Here is a 21082-nt window from a genome sequence, read left to right as displayed (position 1 = left end):
AACTCCTCAGATGATAAAAATACTCTACCAACCTGACCTCCACAAAATATAAACACAATTATATAAACAAATATAAACTTTAACACAATACTCCAAAATGAATTAAGTGCAGTTAAATTATTGCACGTATGAAAGAAACCAGAAACCTGAAATCTAAAACCTCACACTAGTAAAGGGTAAACAAAATGCAGATATACAAAGAGAGAAAAGAATGAGAGGAAAGAACAAGGAAAGAAAATGGAAAAAATAAAACCATTTCTGAAATGAACATTAAAATATAAGGTGCTCAAGGATGAACAGAAGTGAAAGTACACTAAGGGACATAGTAGATGGGAATGAAAAGAACCAAAAGAACAAAAATGAAATAAAGTGTTAAAAAAAGATCAGAAAGTGATAGACATAAAGGTAAAGAAGATCCAACTTATGTGTAATTAAAGTTCTTAAATAAGAAAAAATAATGAGATAGAATTAATACTTTATTCTATTAATATAACCCCAGAACACTTTCTGAAAATAAAAGAACTGAATCTACATATTGAAAGGGCCCATAATGAGCCAAATGGTCAGCCTTACACATATCCCGGTAAAATAATCAGACTTTAGGATAAAGAAAACCACTTTCAGTCTCCAGGGAAGAAGAATGAATCATTCACAAAGAAAAGAAAGTGAAAGATCAGATTTCTCAATAACAAGACAATGGAGCAAAGTCTTCAAGAAACTCAAGGAAAGAAAGTATTGGCTAAGGATTTGATAACTAGACAAGTTACCCTTTAAGTAGCAATACTGAAGAAAAACACACTAAACATGTAAGAACATGAAGAAAATTATGCTCATCTTGAAGACTTTACTAGCTGATGAGCTTCTTCCAAAAGAGATTATTTTGGAAAGTACAATAAAAGCATAAGTAGTGAACATTATACATACTTAATTGCAGATCAAAGACTAAAACAAATGTGAAGATACAAGTGTAAGTATTATCCATTCCACCAAAGTAAAAATAAGACAACTTAAAAAAGTAGAAAAGGGAGAAAGGGGAAAATAAAATAAGTTCATTGATCTCAATATAGATGATAAGAAGAAAATAATATCACTTAAAGCAGAAAAACAAAATAGGAGAAGCCAAAGTAAGGGAAAAATAAGAACTAAGGGCATTATATAGTTATCAGTATATAAACTTTTTTATATAAAATTATAGTAACTACCATGACTTACAAAATTCTTCCAAAATTAAGAAAAAGAGCAAAGAAAATAGATCACATAGTAAAAGATTATAATACATAGTCAGCATAACATAAAAGAATATGACTGGCTGATACATCAGTTATATTAGTAAATATAAATGGATTTAATTCCTTCATTAAAAGATTTTCAGATTGGCTTGTAATGTAAAATCCAACTCTAGCATAAATACAAGAAACACACCTTCAAAGGCTATACAGAAAGGCTAAAAATAAAGAGATGGGTAAAGATATATCAAACAAATGCAAATAAGAAAACAGGAATGTGATCTTATCATCAGGAAAGGTAGAATCCAGGTCCAAAAGCATTACCTGAGACAACAATGAAAAAAGGGACACTTTATAATGCTAAATGCTGCAATTGACAATGAATATATCACAAATACCTAAGGTACCAAACGTTACAGAGCATCTTTATAAAGCAGAAAGTATAGAAGATACAAGGGTAAAGATAACAAAACCTTAATGAAGAAAAAAATTTTAACCTGTTTCAGTATAAGACAGTTCAAGTTGTAAAAAAAATAAATAAAGCTATAGAAAACCTTAAAATCATAGTTATTAGCACAGATCTTTTGAACATATATCACAAACTTTATACTCTGATAAAAATATAACTTCAAAAGCCAATGAAACAATCATGAAAATGGAACATATCAAGTCATAAAGAAAACAAGATATTCCATAAAGTACAAAAACTAAAATTATTTGATCAAGATGCAACTAAACAAATTCCGCTTTGATAATGGCAGAGTAGCTCATATTGGAGAAATTCCTACAGAAAACAATTTAAAAATCTAGAAAAATTATTTAAAAAACAAATACCTAAAGGGATTGGCAAGAGACCAAAAGTAGGCAGAAATAACAGAAAAGAATCAACCCTAGTAAAAGGGATATGGTAGAACACATTTATCATTAAAAAGGAAAAATAACTGATACATGTTTATCACATGATGAATCTTGAAAAGTATTATATGGAAAAAAAGAAGCCTCTACCATATAATTCCATTTATACTGAGTACTAAAATAGGCAAAATTAACCTACGGTGCAAGAAAATCAGAACAGTGGCTGCTTCTTAGTGTGGGATTACCAATTGGGAATTGGGAAGGGGCACAAGGAAACATGATATATCCAAAAAATATAATTAATTCAAACAGAAAAAGGTAAACAAATAACCCTGTTTATGAAGTTTATAACATGTTTTTGTCTTCTTTGTCAAAAATCAGTTGCTCATACCTATACGGTTTTATTTCTGGGTTCTCTATTCTATTCCACTAGTCAAAGTCTCTACCTTTATACCAGTACCATGGTGTTTTGGTTACTACAGCCTGTAGTATAATTTGAAGTCAGGTAATGTGATGCCTCTGGATTTCTTCTTTTTGCTTACGACTGCTTTGGCTATTACGGCTCTTTTTTTGGTTCCACATACAAGTTGTAGGATTATTTTTTCTAGATCTTTGAAATATGTTGGTATTTTGATGGGAATCACACTGAATATGTAAATCGCTTTAGGCAGTATGAACATTTAAATGACATTGATTCTTCCATCCATAAGCATGGAATGTTTTTCCATTTGTTTGTGTCATCTATGATTCCTTCCATCAGTGTTTTGTAGTTCTCCCTGTAGAGATCTCTCACCTCCTTGGTTAAGTATATGCCTAAATACTTTATTTTCTTTGCAGCTATTGTAAATGGTATTGGGCTTTAGATTTGACTCTCAGCTTGACTGTTATTAGTATATAGAAAGGCTTCTGATTTCTGTACATTGATTTTGTAACCTGAGACTTTGCTGAATTTATTTATTAATTCTAAGAGCCTTTTGGTGGAGTCTTTAGAGTTTTCTAGATATGAGATCATATCGTCGGCAAATAGGGCTAATTTGACCTTCTCTTTCTCAATTTGGATGCCCTTTATTTCTTTCTCTTGCCTAATTGCTCTGGCTAGAACTTCCAGCATTATGTTGAATAGATACAGTGACAAGGGCATTCTTATCTTGTTCCAGTAGTTAGGGGGAATGCTTTCAACTTTCCCCCATTCAGTATGATGTTGGCTGTGGGTTTATCATATATGGGTTTTATTATTTTGAAGGCTAGTTTGTTGAGGGTTTTTATAATGAAAGGTACTAAATTTTACTGAATGCTTTGTCTGTATCTATTGAGATGATCGTATGGTCTTTGTTTTTACTTCTGTTTATGTGATAAATCACATTTACTGATATACATATATTGAACCATCCTTGCATTCCTGGGATGAAACTCACTTGATCATGATGGATTAACTTTTTGATGTGCTGTTGAATTCGGTTTGTGGGTATTTTCTTGAGGATTTTTGCACCTGTGTTCGTAAGGGATATTTGTTGTTTTCCTTTTTTGTTATGTCCTTTCTAGGTGATACTGGCTTTGTGGAGTTAGGAAGGGTTCCCTCCTTCTTGATGTCATGAAACAGTTTTAGTAGAATACATGCCAGTTCTTTGTAGGTCTGGCAGAATTCAGCTCTGAATCTGTTTCGTCTGGGGCTTTTTTGTTCTTGGGAGACTTTTTATTACTGTTTCAATCTCGCTAGTCATTATTGGTCTGTTCAGAATTTCTCTTCCTGATTCAGGCATGGGAGGTTGTGTGTTTCCAAGAATTTATCCATTTCCTCCAGGTTTTCTAAAGAACTTATTTTGAACTGCTTCATAAAAAATAAGATGGATTGGTAGATGGATAGAGGGATAGATATAAGAAAAAGCAAATATAGTAAAATGTTAATTATAGAACTTAGGTGGTGGGTATATAGGCCTTCACTGAACAATTCTTTCAACGTTTCTGTATGTTGGGAAATTTTGTAATAATTTCTGTATGCTGAAAGAATTGCAAAGATATCTTGAACCTGTCCAGGTAGGTTTATAATCTCTAATAAAACTGGTACTATAATTATGAAACTATTTATATAATCATAATATAAAAAATAAGGAAATATATTACCATTTCTGGGAATTAAGATTTTCAGTATAAAAGAGACACAAAAATAAAATAATTCTAAAAAACAAAAACTTATAAATATCAATATAAACTCATAATCATATAAACTTATGATTTGTCTCTTTCATAGCAATATCCACTGAAAAGGCCTAGAAGCAGTGATGTCCCAGTAATAATGAGCACACCTAGTGCACAGATATTGCTTTCAAAATACCATTCACCATTAAAGAGAAACAGGACTCAGAGAAATAGCTGATTCTAGGCCTGGGGCACGAAAATATAAGGCAAGCATGGGTCTTTTTGTGTTGGAAAGCAAATAAGTTCTTAAAGACTAATAGAGGTATGGCAAAAGAACAAAGAAACCAGTTTGAAGGAATTCCCACTGAACAAATTCAGGACAATTTGACTATCAGAAAGATTAATGACTATAAGTGATAAAAAACTGAACAAATAAAAATTCACAAATGAAGAGAATATCTTTCTTTATAAAAGAACATGAGCCAAAAAGTACAGAAAGGATAATAGAATTAGATAAACACTGTTTTGCAAACTCCATTATGTGAACTGAGATGAAATTTTAAGGCTCACCCTCCCCCCACTGGCTGACTAAATGGACCCCCTTGTGGCCAAAGGAATACCCTATAACTAAATTGTCTGCCAAGAGGAAGGAGGTCAGACATGCCTTATCATTCCCCCCTCCCTTCTTGGTGACATCCTTTATAATCCATTAACAGGCCTAAGGCTATGCAAGACAAACCTGCAGGTCCTCTATTTACACAACAAATCTATGTCCAGTGGCTTATCTCTGATAAAGAGCTCCTTATGTTGAAACATTCCAAGCCTTTACACAAAGCTTCATGTCTTAACCAATTACAAAGAATCTTTTAACCCACCTATAACCTGTAAGCCCCCGCTTTGAGATGGCCCACCTTTTCGGGCCAAACCAATGTATGCCTCCCACGTATTGATTTATGACTTCACCTGTAACCCCTGCCTCCCTAAAATGTATAAAACCAAACTGTAACCCAACCTCTGCGAGTCCACTTGCTCAAGGCCTCTTGGGCGTGGCTCCAGGTCATGGTCCTCAAATTTGGCTCAGAGTAAATCTCTTTAAAATTACTTTACAGAGTTTGGTCTTTTTTTCCGTTGACAATTATAATAACTGATTTAGGCAAGGATCATAAACGGATGATAAAGCCATTAAGTTAAAGTTTGTTGGATAACAGAATAGTCACTCAGTTCCAACACCCCACAGATTACTTATGAATTGCAAAGAGTAAACCATTCTATCACAAAGGAGAAAGCTGGCAACTGCCATGTAAACCAAGGGTTCAAACTCAGCATCACTTAGAGTGGTAAAACCAGACATCACATTTCATCAATTGAGAGCATATACAGGACCCAACCTCACATAGAAAAATTCTTGCAAAATATGTCTAACCTGGGTCTGACCAAGCCTTTTTACACTAAATTTCCAGTTACAGCAAAAATAGAGATTATGAGAAAAGGTTAGATGATACCTTAAGGAAACAATTAGGCAAATGTAGAATGTAAGATATTTTTAAAAGATTTTTCTAAAAGTCCAGATTCTTCAAAGTATTAATGACAAAGGGTTTTTGGAAAATGGTAGAGCTATTAAAAGAAACTAAAGAGGCCAGGCGCAGTGGCTCATGCCTGGGATCTCAGCATTTCGGCAGGCTGAGGCAGGAGAATGCTTGAGGCCAGGAATTCAAGACCAGCCTGGGCAACAGCAAGACCTTGTCTCCACAAAAAATAAAAAATTAGCCATGCCTGGTGGCGGAATGCACCTATAGTCCTAGCTACTCAGGAGGCTATGGCAGGAGGATCACTTGAGCCCAGGAGTTTGAGGTTGCAGTGAGCTAGGACGTCGCTACACTCTAGCCCAGGCACCAGAGTGAGCCCTGTCTCAAAAAATTTTTTAAAAACCAAACAAACTAACAAAAAAACCCAACTATAACCAAACGTACTGTATAAATATTAAATTCTGATTTGGGGGAAAAAAATATAAGGGGTTTTCTTTGGAAAACTGGGTAAAATTGAATATGGCCTGAATATTAGATGATTATTATGGAATTATTGTTAATATTGTATATATGATATTTTGATTATATAGGAGAGTGTTTTTAAAAGATACATGCCAAAAACTGAGGTGTACATGCAATGTTGTCTGCAATTTATTTTCAAATGAAAATAAGTATGTGTGTGCAAACAAGAAAAATGTGTGTGTACGCATGTGATGTGTATATGTATGTATTTAGAAAAAGAGGCAGAGTGGATAAACATATATGGCAAACTATTAACTGGTCAATCTAGGTGGAGAATATACATCATGTTCACTGTACCATTCTTACGACTTTTTCATATATGAAAAATTTCATAATAAAACGTTAACTAACACCTAAACTAAGTAGGGAGTAAATGACAATCTGAAATATGATAAGCACAGAGGCCTGGGCCAACAAAAGACAGTAACAACCTAAGAACACAGAAGAATGCGACACAAAAAGAGTAGTGCATAATTAACTTATTAAATTTTAAGCCCTATTTGCTCATCATACACGTTGAAGGGATATGGTGCAAAACCTTATTTATGAAACACATGTTAAATTTTTCTTAAGTAAGTATGCAGCAGTGATAGGTGTTCTGAGGTTATGAAGGAGAAAGGACAGAAGCAACATTAACTGAGTTACCTCTGAACTCCAGGCACTAAATCTTCACACCAACCCTATGAAGTGAGTGATGGTATCATTTGTATTTTGCTGATAAGAAGAATCAGATATTGTCCCTGTTTCCAAAAGTGTATAGTTCAATTGAAAAGATGCGTTTATAAATGGTTCCGTTAGAATGTAGCATGTTACAATGAGATATTCACGGCTTAGATGCTACTGGAACTAAGAGGACGCAAATAATTATTTTTTGAGTCCTTACTATGGGCATAAAGGAAGAAACAATCATTTTCTGAATAGAATTATCAAGGAAACTTTGATGATATACAGGCATGGTGTCGCAGAACAAAAGGGTTTTTATCAAGTGGGAATGTAAGGTGAGGCACTTCAGTATAAGCAAAGGCGCTTGAGATGAAAAAATTCAATATCTATTTTGGGGATATGATCAAGTATTTGGTTGCAATAAATCTGTTAATAGTAACTGAAAAAATAAAACAAAACATTTTGAGAGCAGACCACAAAGACACTGGAATTCCTATCTAAGGAAGTTTAGTATATGGCACCATTATCTGTTTTTTAAGAAGTAGATACAGACAATCTTTTAAGTAAATATATGTGGGTATAGTCTGCAGGAAAAAAGTAGGAAGATAGTCTAGTTTACTGGTCAAAAGACTAGCAAATTGACAGACTGCTGTAACCAAGCCATGCTACTCTCTAAACTGAGGCAGTAAGCTATCTGTGCCCCTCACCCTACCTACCGTCTACCCAACCTAGAAAGATTTTTGCATCCCAGTTTTTTGGATCATTTTAACTCCATTGTGAATTATACATAAGCCCGGGTATCTTTTGCTTACTTAGGCATAAAGAATTTAAACAGTGTACTAGAAAGGTGTTTCATACCTAAAAACAATTTAAACAAAGTTTTTGTTATATTATTAGAATATTATGATAATGGAACATTTATCCAGTTGCCAATATATTCTCAGGATTATGTGAGTATAAAAAAAAATCCCCGCCAAATGATATGACTGATTTCTCAAGTGGAGTTCCTCATCTATTGCACAGAGTGACTACTCAATTCTTCTAAGGATTGTACACAATAGCAATAATTAAATCAATGCATACAATGGATGTCTTAGGGTATTAGGGCTTAATTATTTCCTGGAATCCCAGTTTAAAAAGGGTGTAAAATGAATTAAGATTATTTGATTGTTTCAATAAATTTATCAGATTAAGAAATAACTGAAAACTTTTTGTAGAATGATTATGTATAGAGAGCACCTTGAGTGAAGATATATTAGAAAAGCCCTAAAGAAATTTATGCACTAGTTTCTATTTACTCATTTCTCTAATCAAAAGTTACTCCATTATTAGATCATTTCTATGTCTGCCTATCCTTATTTTCCCTAAAAATTGGTTTAATTATTTTTTTACCACCTTTTAATACTCTGCTGCTAGACAACCTTCCTAAAATATCCATATTATATATTATCATATTATCATTATCATATTATCATATATTATCATCCTCTTACTTACTTAAAATAATAAAGAATAAATGACAGACAAGCAAGTAAATGTAAAGCCCTATAATATCTCACCATGGCAGCTTAGAAAAGTGGAAAGTACAAGGGCTTTGGGGGAGTAAACTGGGGGAGGGGAGGTACATGGGCTTTTAAGTCACCTGGATACATATACACACTGTGCCCTAGAAAGAGTTATCTAATATTTCTAAGTCACAGTTTCCAAGTCTTTAATAAAGAGGTTTATACCTTTCTCAGTTTTTAATGTGATATTTATGAACATCTTAGCACAAAACCTAGAAAGCCTGTTAGTTAATACTGAAGAACTTCCTAGCATGCTTTCTTGAGTCTTGCTTCCTCCTTCCTTTTCACGTTTGGCTTGATCTTCAGCCTCAACCAAACATATCTCTTCATTGCTCTTCGATAATTCATGCTCATCTTTCACCCTAAGATTTTATTTTGCTATTTCTTTTTCTTGGAATGCTGTTTTCCTCCTATTCACCTACCTAAACTCTATCCACGCTTCATGATCTAGAAGAGTTAGACCCAATTCTTTCATTAGATCTTCAATTCTACCACTTCATACTGATTTTGATTCTTCTTTGAAAAAGTCTAGATTTACTGTCTATATTAATTTTTTGATATTTTATCATTAAAATTTTAGAGAAGGTAAGACTAGTGTTCTCATTAACATGCTATTTATTTTAACTCTGGCAGCAATATAAAAACAGAGCATTTTTCTACCTTAAAGACTAACCAAACTGAGGAACAAACTGATGAGTCTCTAAAGGCAAAACATTTGCTGAATATATATATTCTTATATTTTGACAAATTCTGTTCTTTTAATAGATACCCTAGCACTATGCTTAATAAGTATTGTGCAAGTAGTAGATATTAGGTAAATATATGATTAATCAAATGGTATAAATTACATGAATTTCTTCAAAGAACACAAAAAACTATCATAAGACTCAATCTTCAATTCATTTTTATGTAATAAGAAAGTACTATAATTTCCAGTTACATTTGACCAGTGAACTCAGGTTATAGCTGCATATACAAAATGAACTGATAAACAAAAGAATCCACACAGAATATTTAAGATTTTTTAAATTCTAGAAATAATTCAATAATTAAGGGAAATTCTATTTTTATATGAATATAAATATCTGTGTATATACCAACAAAAATATTTTCATCTATCAAAGACAATCAGTAAAGAAACTGAAAATCATACACATTTTCAGTTAAGATCCCAGATAATTTTTCCCCATCTTTGCTATATAAATCTAACAGGCATTAGATTTATTTGATTTTCATAAGTCAGCCACTTCAAAAAAGTTACATTGCTGAATTAAGAAAATGGCCAATTCACAATTCATTATATATATTTAAAAGGCATTAAATATGGAGGCCAATATGGGTCCTAGAAGAATATTCCAGATATTGCAAGAGATAATAATGCTTAGTCCCACACTTTCTAAAATCAGTGCTTCTCAAACTTTTCTACTTAAACAGTCCCTCTTGACAAAATATCCTAATAAAGGCTGAGAAGGAAAATATATCCCCAGGAGTAGAAAAGTATAACCCAAAAATACTCCACAATTCTAAATTTCTTATGCTTCATCTTAAAAATTCATGCTCTTAAGCATATTTATTCTATGCTTTTTTACATACCTCCTGATACATAATCACGTACTCTCAGTGATACATGTGACCCAGACTGAGATGCCCTGACTTAAGTCAATGTTTGCCTATCTGAAAAATATTTTCCTAGATTATGATACTGGAGCAATTTCATTTTATAATGGCTGGGGCACACAGTAATGAAAACTATCTGATATTTGTTGAGTACAGTATGCAAAAGGCATTAAATTAGATTTTTACATATAAAAAATATCAACTTTCAGAATGTAAATATTGTCATGCCCACTATAATGAAGGAACTGAGGCACAAAAAGATTAAAATAGCTATCCCCTGGCAATACATCAAATAAGTTTGTCTACTTTGTACCTAGTTCTCTACTACATCACTACTTCATCAATATTTTATTTTCACAGAAATCTCCTACTCTAGCCTGTGTTTTTACCTTACTTTTCAAGAATTTAACAGAGGTACACTGTGACCAGCCCAACAGCCACTATAGTCTAAAAAGAAACTCTTCACTTCCGCTAGAGCTATAAGACTAATCAACAATGTGGGATGTTAAGACTATTTATATTTAAAAAGACTCCAAAATCTAGCCACTAAATTGAGCGAATTCTTAGGTCCTAGTAAACTAAGAATTGTAAATAGGATAGGATATAAATTTCATACACAAATCGTACATTTAATCCAAAAGAGCAGCATGAGGTGACAGAGAGAATACAGAACCAGAAGTTACATAGCAAATCCTAATTCTCAGCAGCTTCCACCACCAGTTGCATGACCCTAAGTCATATGCCTCTCTAGGACTTAAGTTTACCATATGAAGGTATGTGCTAGCAGATTTTTAAGTTTCCCTCCATTCAAAAGGTTTTGTATCTTTATAATTTTGCTGCCCATTCATTTCTATTTCTACACTTAAATTTCTATTACTCTCAACTAGTACCTTTTTATTAGCACATCTCAAAGTAATTAATTTTTTAATTTGCACTTCTATATACTCAACTATCAGTCTTGTTCCTTTCTTCTTAAAATACTCCCTTAGTCCTTGCTTTGGAACCACTTTCATTTTACAATCACATATTGAACACAACAAAATTACTCAATAAAAGCTGCTACCTAATAGTAAGCTCACTCTGAGCTCTACTGTCAAAATGTTTATGATGTCAGCTACTACTTCAGTATATTTGTTTTCTATGTTTGGTGATTTGACATTTGTACTTAAGCTTAAATTATATAGTTTTTAATGCAAATACTTAAATATATTAAAAGTCATAGGTAAACTATGCTACTAACCGTATTCCAGTTTGATTTGCAATTTGCTTTTCTAATTTCTGTAGTTCCGACGTATAAGCCATTATTCGTGCATTGCACACCAGGAGATTTTTAACTGCGTGTAAAATCTGGTCTTTTTGAGTACTCAGAGAAAGGAGTTTCCATATTGCTTCTTGCATTCGAATTTCTAAGTCTATTTTTTCTTGAATGCTGCAGTCCTAAAAGGAAAAGAGAGAAAAGCATTTTAAAAGTGTAGCAAAAATCCAAATTACAACATTTCCTTTTATCCCTAGTAAACAGAAAATGTTCTGGCTATCATTACAATTTTATACCATACTAGAAAAGCAAGACAGTTTTAATATATGATGGTATAAAAATTATAGCTTTTTAAAATGCTGTTTGCAAAAATCTTAATTTCATGCTATTAGGAAGTCTTTACAATCTACTGGATAAACAGAACAGAAACAAAGGTAAGAAACATTTTGCTCTTACCATAACTGCACTAGTTTCAATAGTATCCCCCCAAATTCAGAACCTCAGAATGTAACTTTATTTGGGTACAGCGTTTTGCAGATGCAATTAGGTAAAATGAGGACATATTAGAGTGGGCCATAAATCCAACCACTGGTGTCCTTAAAAGAAGGTCACATGAAGATACAGAGACACACATACAGAGAAAACAGCATGTGAAGATAAAGGTTGAAGTGATAAGTCTAAAATTCCAGGAATACCAAGGATTGATGGCAATAACCAGAAGCTGGAAAAGGTAAGGAAGGATTCTTCCCTGGGGCCTTCAGAGGGAGCATGGTCCTGCCAATACCTTGATTTCATACATCTGGCTCCAGAACTATGAAAGAATAAGTATCTGTTGTTTTAAGCCACCCAGTCGTGGTCATTTGTTACAGCAGCCTTAGGAAACGTATAATAATTAATGTGAAAAATATTCCACACATGTATATTATATTAAAATATAAGTTATATTATGGGATGGCAAGATGAGGTTGATGACACTGAATTAACCAAGGAAAAATTTCTGAAACAGCAGATGCTGAGTAAAGGAACAAAGGTTTAGCAGCAGGGGCATAACAGGCTATTTTTCATGGTAAACAGTGTAAATAAAATCTCAGAAGCAAGACAGTGAAAGCACTGTACTCAGAAAATGTCAGAGGACTTAGCTACCTAAAACAGAGATTTAGAATATAGTTCTGGACATATTATTTATTTTAGTTTTAAGATTCACCATCAAACTACTGATTAGTTCTGAAGGTCTTTTATTCCATATAATGATCATATAATGTAATGGCCTGCTTCTATATATAAGTTTCATATGTAACATTAAAATTCTACAAACTGAGCAGTTCTGGTTTAATTTACAGTGACTTTGTAAAAGTTATAAATCACTGAATACTCTTTACTGTACTACAACCATGTAATAATGTTTCTAGAATGTCTATTTTTAAAAGTATGAGTGACCATCCTAGCTTCTGTGGTAAGAAATGAACAGGTTAATTTACCTTCTATTGGGATCAGAATATAAATAAAAAGTGAATGGAATCTAATAACAAAGTCTTAGATATTAAAATGACAATCTTTTCGAAAAGAAAAGAAGATGAAAGTTAGGAGAATAGTCTTTGAAGATTACCCAAAAACAGAAAATGCACTAAATGATTTAACTTGACTATCCGAATCAATCAACTGTACTATTCACACACAGAAAACAGATCTGTTTAATTACCTTCTGTAATTACATCATGTAATCACCACATAAAAACCTTGTCTTATGGTGTTGTAACTCAAAACTGGCATACTATATAAACGTAGTCATTTGCTGGTTTTCCTTCTTTACACATGACTGAATTTCAACAACTCCATTTTATCTTTTTATGACTTGTCAGCCCCAAAGTAAATTCTTCCTTAATGTAATTAGCAATTAATTATAAGAATTATCTATGTGACCCATATGTCTATAGAAATAAACTCTGGCAGACTGGTTAGTATTGGAGAATGCACACAGAGCAACTTAAAGCTGGTAGCTTTACCCCACAACTCAAATATAAACAAATACCATCTGGTGCCACTAAATTCAATTTTGCTTTTTGAATGCTGCAATGAGGCCTCCAGTTGATCGAGCACAGTGGTTCTCAACGCTGGCTGCACATTAGAATCATCTGAGGTAGAGAGGAAGGGCCTTATAAAAGTACCTAAACTAGTGATCTACCCTAAACAAATTAGAATCTCTTGAGGTGGTGCTTGAGCATTAAGTTTCTCTGATTATTCTATGTATAGCTAGGGTAGAGAAGCATTGCAAGACTGAAATTCCACAGCAATCTTGAAAGTTGCAACAACCTGAAGGAACCAGCAGGTGGCCACAGCCACATTAAAGAATGAGTTTGGGCTTCCATTCTATATGAAGATTATGTTCTCTCCGTCACTTGCCAGTGAGGGACTCCATAAAATTACACAGGCTTATGAAATGGTGGAGAAAGGAAATGTAAAGTCAGGGTTTAAAAAAACTTACGTTTATAAAGTTTAAAGATGGTGCAAGTTTAAATTAATATTCATTAAGAAAACAAGGTATATCTAACAGATACTACTATTAGAATTTTATCCTTTAGAGCAGGGGTCAGCTAACTATGTCCTGGCTGGCACCTGTTTTTGTAAATAAAGTAGTACTGGAGCACAGCCACACCCATTTGTATTGTCTACGGCTACTTTCAAGCTACAATACAATGGCAATTGAGCAATTTCAACAGAGACTGAGTGGCCCACAAAGCTGAAAATATTTACTGTCTGGCCCTTTCCAGAATAGTTTGCTGACCCCCTAACCCAGACAAATTAACATACATAGTAAACTTTGACCCTACTTCCTTCACGGAGGCAGGTCTCAGGCAAATGTAGGTTAAGTGGATCTGGAAGGACTGACTACAAGCAGGATGAATTGTTAAGCATACATTCGGTTTTGAACATATTCAGAGTTTTAAAAAAAGGCTACTGTTTTAGCCAGTTTTGTGTTTTGCATACAACTTGTTTTAGTACACATCTACACTTTACATGCAGAAAAAACCTCTCTGGCCAAGCAATACTAGCTTTAGCCAAGAACAGGTTTATGGAGCCAAAGCACTTGAGTTAATAAGGGTACAAAGTGCATATGGGGTAAGAGCTGATGGCTAGTGCTACCCACAGTGAGATGAATGATCCTGTAAGGAGTGCACCACTGAGCATTCAATGGTGATGTCTACTGACCTCAAAGAGGAAGAGTAGGGAGCTAAAATCATCAATGTTGCTGCCTCAGCCATAATGGCTTAGCCAGTAGAATCAGGGACCAATGACCAAAGCATGTCTCCCTGTATCCATTCCTCTTAGGAGTGTTTGAATGCAAGTCTCCAGGAAGAGCAGAGAATGGGGTAAAGCCATCCTCTTATTTCTTCTTTAATTTTCTGAATAAGAGTTTGCCTGTAATCAAGGCAAAAAGAAGGCTATGTCGCAGTCCTGGTCCTGTAATAAGTAAAGTCAGGCAGTTAAAAGTAAAGGGACAAAGATATGGATGAAATAGGAGGACACCTTAAAACTAGAAATCTAGAAGTAGAGTATGTACAAAACAGACACCTACTAGGTTTTAAGAGCTAGTCTAGTACAAAGGAAGTGCAGAGAAAACAAGCTCATTGTTGGTATTAAGGACTAAGAAAAAAATTGAGGTTGAGCTGCTGGTAAGATAACTGCAACAATCCAGGGAGAAACTGTCATCCACGTAATGGATATAATTAAGCCATGTTAGCTAAGAGACCAAGGTGAAGATGAAGAAAAAGATTGCAGAGTATATACAGTATGATCTTTCTAAAAGAAATTGTGTTTTAAGAATTGTTTCTGTACAGAAAAAAAGTCTGAAAATTGTTAACAGTGGCCATTCTAGGGAACGGAATTGGAGAGCAAATTCTTAAATTCATGTTTCTGTATACGTTGACTTTTCTGCAGTGAGATAGTATTACTTCTTGAATTTTATTTTTATTAAGATTTCAAAAGTTTAAACATTTATAAGAAAAGGCAGGTGACTGCCCCAACTAGATGAATAGGACAAAGGATAATAGGACAAAGGATAATAAGAATAGTCATCTCTCAAGTACACCCTGAGACCTAGGTTCTGTGCTAAGTACTTCAGAGAAGTTCTCAAATTCCAACAAATTTCTGGGATAGGCAGTATACCCATTCTACAATTGTGAAAACTGAAACTTAGAAAAGACACACAACTTATTCAAGGCTGCAAAACGAGTTGGATTTGACCTGAATCTGACCCCAAAGCCAATATTCTATACTGTGAGGAATCACAGATGACTCCAAGGTTTCAGTAGAGGTGTTTCACTAGTATATGACCACCTCAAAATCTTTGGTCTTATCTCTATTAGATAGTAGCTTCATTCATAACAAAAGAAATATAACAAATAAAAATTCACTGTTAGTTAAGTATAAAATTCTCTTACTGACCTTCAATATTCCTGTTAGGTAGAAACCTATTACAATTTTGTGGTTTTTCTCCAAGATCCAAATAAAAGAGGTAATTCCATATTTCAATTATTTTGATTTTATGCTGTACCTTCTCACACGTAAATAACCCAGCCCTTATGTATACTTAAACACTTATTTTCATTCCACGGAGCTAAAGTTCATGATTTTATCCTCTTGTCTCTTTTGTACCATTCCTAAATACTACTGCAGCACACAACTCAATGAATACACTTGGACGGCTACACCGATACCTATGATATGTGCAAGAACCTCAAGAGATTGCTAATTCACTATAAATCAAGATTTTGTTAACAGGACAACCAAAGTACATAAAATAATGAGATAGAAAAAAAGTACATCAAAATCTTCTTTGAAATTTTTGAAAACACTGGCATAAAACAGCATAAAAATTATTCATAAAGGTACTAGACTTCTTTTGCATATTGAATCTTAATGTCTTGCTTTATTTTTCAGTGTTATTGAAGACTTCCTAACAATTGTCTATCTGCTGAGGAAATTCCAGATTTCTAAACAAAGACATTAGGTGGCTCCATATGAAACTGCAAATATTCTACCAATTTTGACCTATAAAACTAGCAATTTCATATGGTTTAACCTACTTCAGAAGTAGGTAAAAGAAGGTGGAGATTAAAAGGAAAGATCCACCTTGAAGACATCAGAGTTTTCTTTTAAGACTCCAAAGTTATGGTTAAGAGTGGAAAGTATAACATTTTAATAACTGATGTTGTCAAGAAATAATGTTGGTCTATGAGAAGTTTCTAACACATATTTTCCATGGCCCAAAAGCAAACATAAAACTTCTATCCAATTCAAGTGCCCTCTTTCTTTCCTTTCCAATTATTTAAGAAAGAATCCACTATCAAACCTTCAACTTTTTCTGTCAGTTCATCCCGCTCCCCGCCCCAACAGTTTACATTGTGTGCAGACATCGCTCCAGTAACTGTGCTTTCCATTTAATCCAGTAATAAGCCAACTGTCCTCTACTGGCCTCGCAGGGTTCCATGGAAATCCAGGGTCTTCCATTCCGCCTGCATCACTTACACTTGCACCAAGACAGGCGTCCAAACCCCGGGGAGGGCGGCGGACAGGTGCGCCCGCAAACGCGCGGCGAGACTCCGGCATCGCTTTCCCATTTCGGGCCTCTGCTTCCTCCCTACGAAATCGGGCGTGGAGATGTCCAAGCCCTTTAGAGCCCTAGGAGTGCAGTCTCCTAGTCCCTCCCTTTGTTTCTGGCCATGGCTGAATTCTAGACGCGGAAGGCAGGCTTTCCAGACAACTAGACAGAGCGAAGGGAGAAAGGAAGCCAGAGCCCTTCTCCATCCGCGGCCGGGCCCCCTCCTCACTCACCTGCTGGGTGGGAAACCCGGCCAGGCCGAGCTCCGGCCCTCTCAGGGTCTGCCCCTCCATCTTCGGCGCAAACAGCTGGGCCGTCACCACTCCTCCGAAGGGAAGATTTGAAAAGCCCGCCTCTGGCCGCAGCCGCACGGGACGCCAACCGCCCGGCCGTACCAAGTCGGGGCCGCAGGGGTAGGGGCGCAGGGAACGCGAGCCGGCGCGCGCACGCGCGGTGAACGCCTCGCGCCCCCCGGCTCCCTACGCCGGAAGTGCCGGGAGACCCGCTTCACAGTGCGGGCCAGGCGGGGAGGTGGAGAGTCCGGGGCAGACTTAAGGCCCTCACGGAGATGTGGGCGGGGCCGCGGGGGGGCGTCGGCGGCTAAGCGCGCGTCACCAGCGCCGGGTTCAGGCTGGTGGTTTTCGCGGCCGCCCTTTGTGCTAGGAGCCTTCTGTCTGCATCCCACCGAAGGCGCTCCGAAGTGCTCAGGAGGTGGACAGACTCCGGCTGCAGCAGTCCCTGGACCCCCACAGACAACTCAGGAACACACGGTGTCACTAGGAGCCCACGGTCTTGCCCCCAGAGAACCAAGTGGCATTGCTCGCAAACGTAGCGCTCTCTCACAGCACAGTCTGTCACCCAGGGTCACCCAGAGATCTTGGCTTTGTTAATCGGGTTCGTGAGACACCGTGCCAGGCATTTCACAAAGTCTTGTCTTGTTCTTTATAATCCCAGATGCTCCCCAGCCACCGCGGCAACTACTCTGTACTTTCTGGCAAAGGACTCTTTTCATATTTCTCTCTGTCTCTCTCATTTACCCACCAACATCCAAGGGGACAGCAAAATGGGTTACTACTTCTCAAGGGCCTCATTTCTTGCTGCCCCTAAAGATTAGTACAAAAACAATTAAAAGTTTTTGTTTTTTATTTATCATAATGAGAATGTATGGGTTTTTAAAGATCAAAATTGAAGTGGCAAAGATTTCAGGCTCTATAAAGTCCTTAAAATCCATTGTCCCGAGCTTACCTTGACTTCCCCTTGAAAAAGCAACAAGAAGCCTCTTTGGGCTTCCGACATTTTTTCTCCTGAGGGGAAGAGTCTACCAAATCAACTCTCCTACCCTCACTTCCTAGAAAGCCTTGGGCACGTTTCCTCCATAAATAGAGTGACCATATTTTTTATTGCCTGAGACAGTCCTTGTTTGAGCTGTTGTCCCAATGTCCCACCAATCTTGCACTTGTCTCAAAGTGGATATTAAATTATATGGTCATCTACTTCACAAGGTCTTTTTTAAAGAAGTTGGTTTGAAAATGTACTTTAAAAATATATTAGGTGCCCTTCCTCTCAAATGAGTAATTTGCTTTTTGGACTAAGTGATACTAAACACTGCCCAGTTAGGGATGATGCCTCACATTAGGAATGACCCGTATCTTTACACAGAACCATAAAATATGCGGTGCTCAAAATTACCAACACAGATCTGAATTCCAGTGTCATTAGGTGCCCATTCCCCCGGTACACACGTCTCTGTTATGCTCCCACTTTGTGGTGTAATTACCCCCCATTCAGTGTGAGCTGCATGAGCCCAGTCATAGTACCTGACTCATAAAGGACATACGCACAGAGAGCTCATCATCAGATATACGGTATTTATCATATAACTCAGCTCTCAGCCTCAGATCAAAATACATGTGGAAGCTAGCACTTCATTAAAACAGGGGCAAGCCAACCAATTTAAAATTGGACACTGATGTAGGGATATTTGATGAATGAATACTGGGTATATAACCAGAGATGCAAAATAATACTAGAAGGAAGAAAAAGGCCATATTTAGTAATTATTTGTAGAATACAGACAATTGCTATTAAAGACTTTTCTCTTTGAAGAAGAAGATATGATGTGGTCCTATGTTTTTATTATTCCTCAAGGGATGTGCCCAGGAAGTGCTTACTTGTTTAACTATTATCTGGTGATTAAAATACCTGAGTGCAGGACTTCTGTTTCCTTATTTATCCCCAGGTCCTTTCTTGTCACTGTTAGTTGCATCTTTTCTCTGGAGTATGTAATGTACAAAAAAAGTAGAATCATCCATGGAAACTACCAAAAAGTTGGAGTTTACATGTAGTAGTTTGATTAGCTTGAGAGTTTATCATCTATTTATCTATCTATCTATGTATCTTAAAGTTCCCAGAAAGCAAGAAGTACTACTTTTTACCATCTGAAATATTTGAGCGATAGCATTTGGGCATCTCCATCTCTTACCCCACCCTCCTTTGGCTCGCACAGAAGGCTGATACCCACCCAACTGCGCAGATGTAGTAGCTTGGTTGAGCAATGGAATTACTGTCTACCAATATTACTTCCCATTATAAGGCCAATATTTGATACTAATTATAAAATAGATATTAGTTATATAAAATATAACAGTGTTTAATAATTAATTAATTAAATAGAAAAATAAGTGTTTGGCATAGAGAAGCCAATTTAGATAATACTAATAAATGTTAAAGTGTATTTTTCTTCTCTTATTCCCTGTATTCCTCTCTTTAACTCTCTAAGAAGCTAAAGGAAAGGAAAATATCGAACTTAAAATCAGCTCTCTCTCTTACATAACAGACTTATTATTTTTTAAAATGTGATTTGACACACAACAGGTAACTTGTGATTTCTAATAGCCTCCTATCCTCTCATAAAAAAATTCTCTTGGTACTTTTTTTTACTCATCTGTTCATCTTGTAGGTAATGTTTTAGAATGAACTTCCCAGACTAGAGCTGTATTTTGACTTGTATGGGGGGGGGGGGGACTGAGCTAAAGATGTTAAGCAGAGGCACAGCATTTTCTTAAATGAATGGATCATAATCTAAGAATAGCCGAGCATCCTATAATTATAAGGAGGATATGGAATGTGGAGTCTGAGGATTTATTAGCCCAATGGCCTTGGGCAAGCTACTCAGTTTTCTTATCTACAAAACAAGAATAATAATATCCATCTTGTTTTTAAAAGTTGTTGAGACTCAGATAAGATTTGTGACAGTGTTTTGTAAACTAGTTGTCCCATGAAAACATGAGCCATTACTACTGTAGGAAGAAAACATCAGTAGTGAGAGGCAACAGTAGTGATAGGACCTGCAGAACTCTGAGAACTGAATGAGAAAAGCTTATGTGAATAGGATGTATTCAAAATATGTCACTTGCTGCTGTCAAGTAATACCTATAGTTAATGTAAAGAGCTCCTACAAATCAATAAAAATCCTATTGGAAAATGGTCAAAAGGTATGGTAGGCATATTAGAGGACAGTAAACCGAAACAGCAAATGAAATGTGAAAGGTTGCTCAACCCTGTTATCATTCTAGAAACTCCAGATTAAGACCCCAAGAAGATATTTTACAGTCACTAGATTGATAAATATTAAAAAGTTTGAGCCGGGCACGGTGGCTCACTCCTGTAATCCTAGCACTCTGGGAGGCTGAGATGGGTGGATTGCTTGAGCTCAGGAGTTCGAGACCAGCCTGAGCAAGAGCGAGACCCTGTCTCTACGAAAAATAGAAAAAGAATTACTCGGACAACTAAATATAGAAACAAAAAATTAGCCGGGCGTGATGGCTTGCACTTGTACTCCCAGCTGCTTGGGAGGCTGAGGCAGGAGGATCGCTTGAGCCCAGGAGTTTGAGATTGCTGTGAGCTAGGCTGATGCCACAGCACTCTAGCCCAGGCAACAGAGTGAGACTCTGTCTCAAAAAAAAAAAAAGAAGAGCATTTTGGTCTGCAGTAGGCATGCATGCATTATTCACAAATAGGAAGAGGGCTGGGGTCTGAGAGCCTTGTCCCCACAGGTGAGGCCGGCAGGCCCATGTTCTGGTCGGTGCCTGACCCTGGCACCGTGCTGGGATTGGGA

General features: G+C 36.1%; 1 protein-coding gene across 1 annotated transcript in view; it reads right to left on the bottom strand.

Moving 5' to 3' along the window:
- Positions 1–17415, bottom strand: part of RTKN2 (rhotekin 2) — a 71402-nt gene extending 53987 nt beyond the window's left edge. Inside the window, exons 1-2 of the mRNA XM_012657432.1 lie at positions 17199–17415; positions 11352–11548 (exon numbers count right to left, since the gene is read on the bottom strand). Of these exons, the coding sequence (XP_012512886.1) occupies positions 11352–11548; positions 17199–17258 (257 nt within the window). The 5' untranslated portion in view covers positions 17259–17415. The remainder of the gene's footprint in view (positions 1–11351; positions 11549–17198) is intronic.
- Positions 17416–21082: the final 3667 nt, after the last annotated feature.

This window comes from Propithecus coquereli, unplaced genomic scaffold (genome assembly GCF_000956105.1).
Source record: "Propithecus coquereli isolate 6110/MARCELLA unplaced genomic scaffold, Pcoq_1.0 Scaffold115, whole genome shotgun sequence".
Taxonomy (NCBI): domain Eukaryota; kingdom Metazoa; phylum Chordata; class Mammalia; order Primates; family Indriidae; genus Propithecus; species Propithecus coquereli.
The sequence above is the reverse complement of the archived record's forward strand: the minus strand, read 5'-3'. Positions and strand labels throughout refer to the sequence as shown.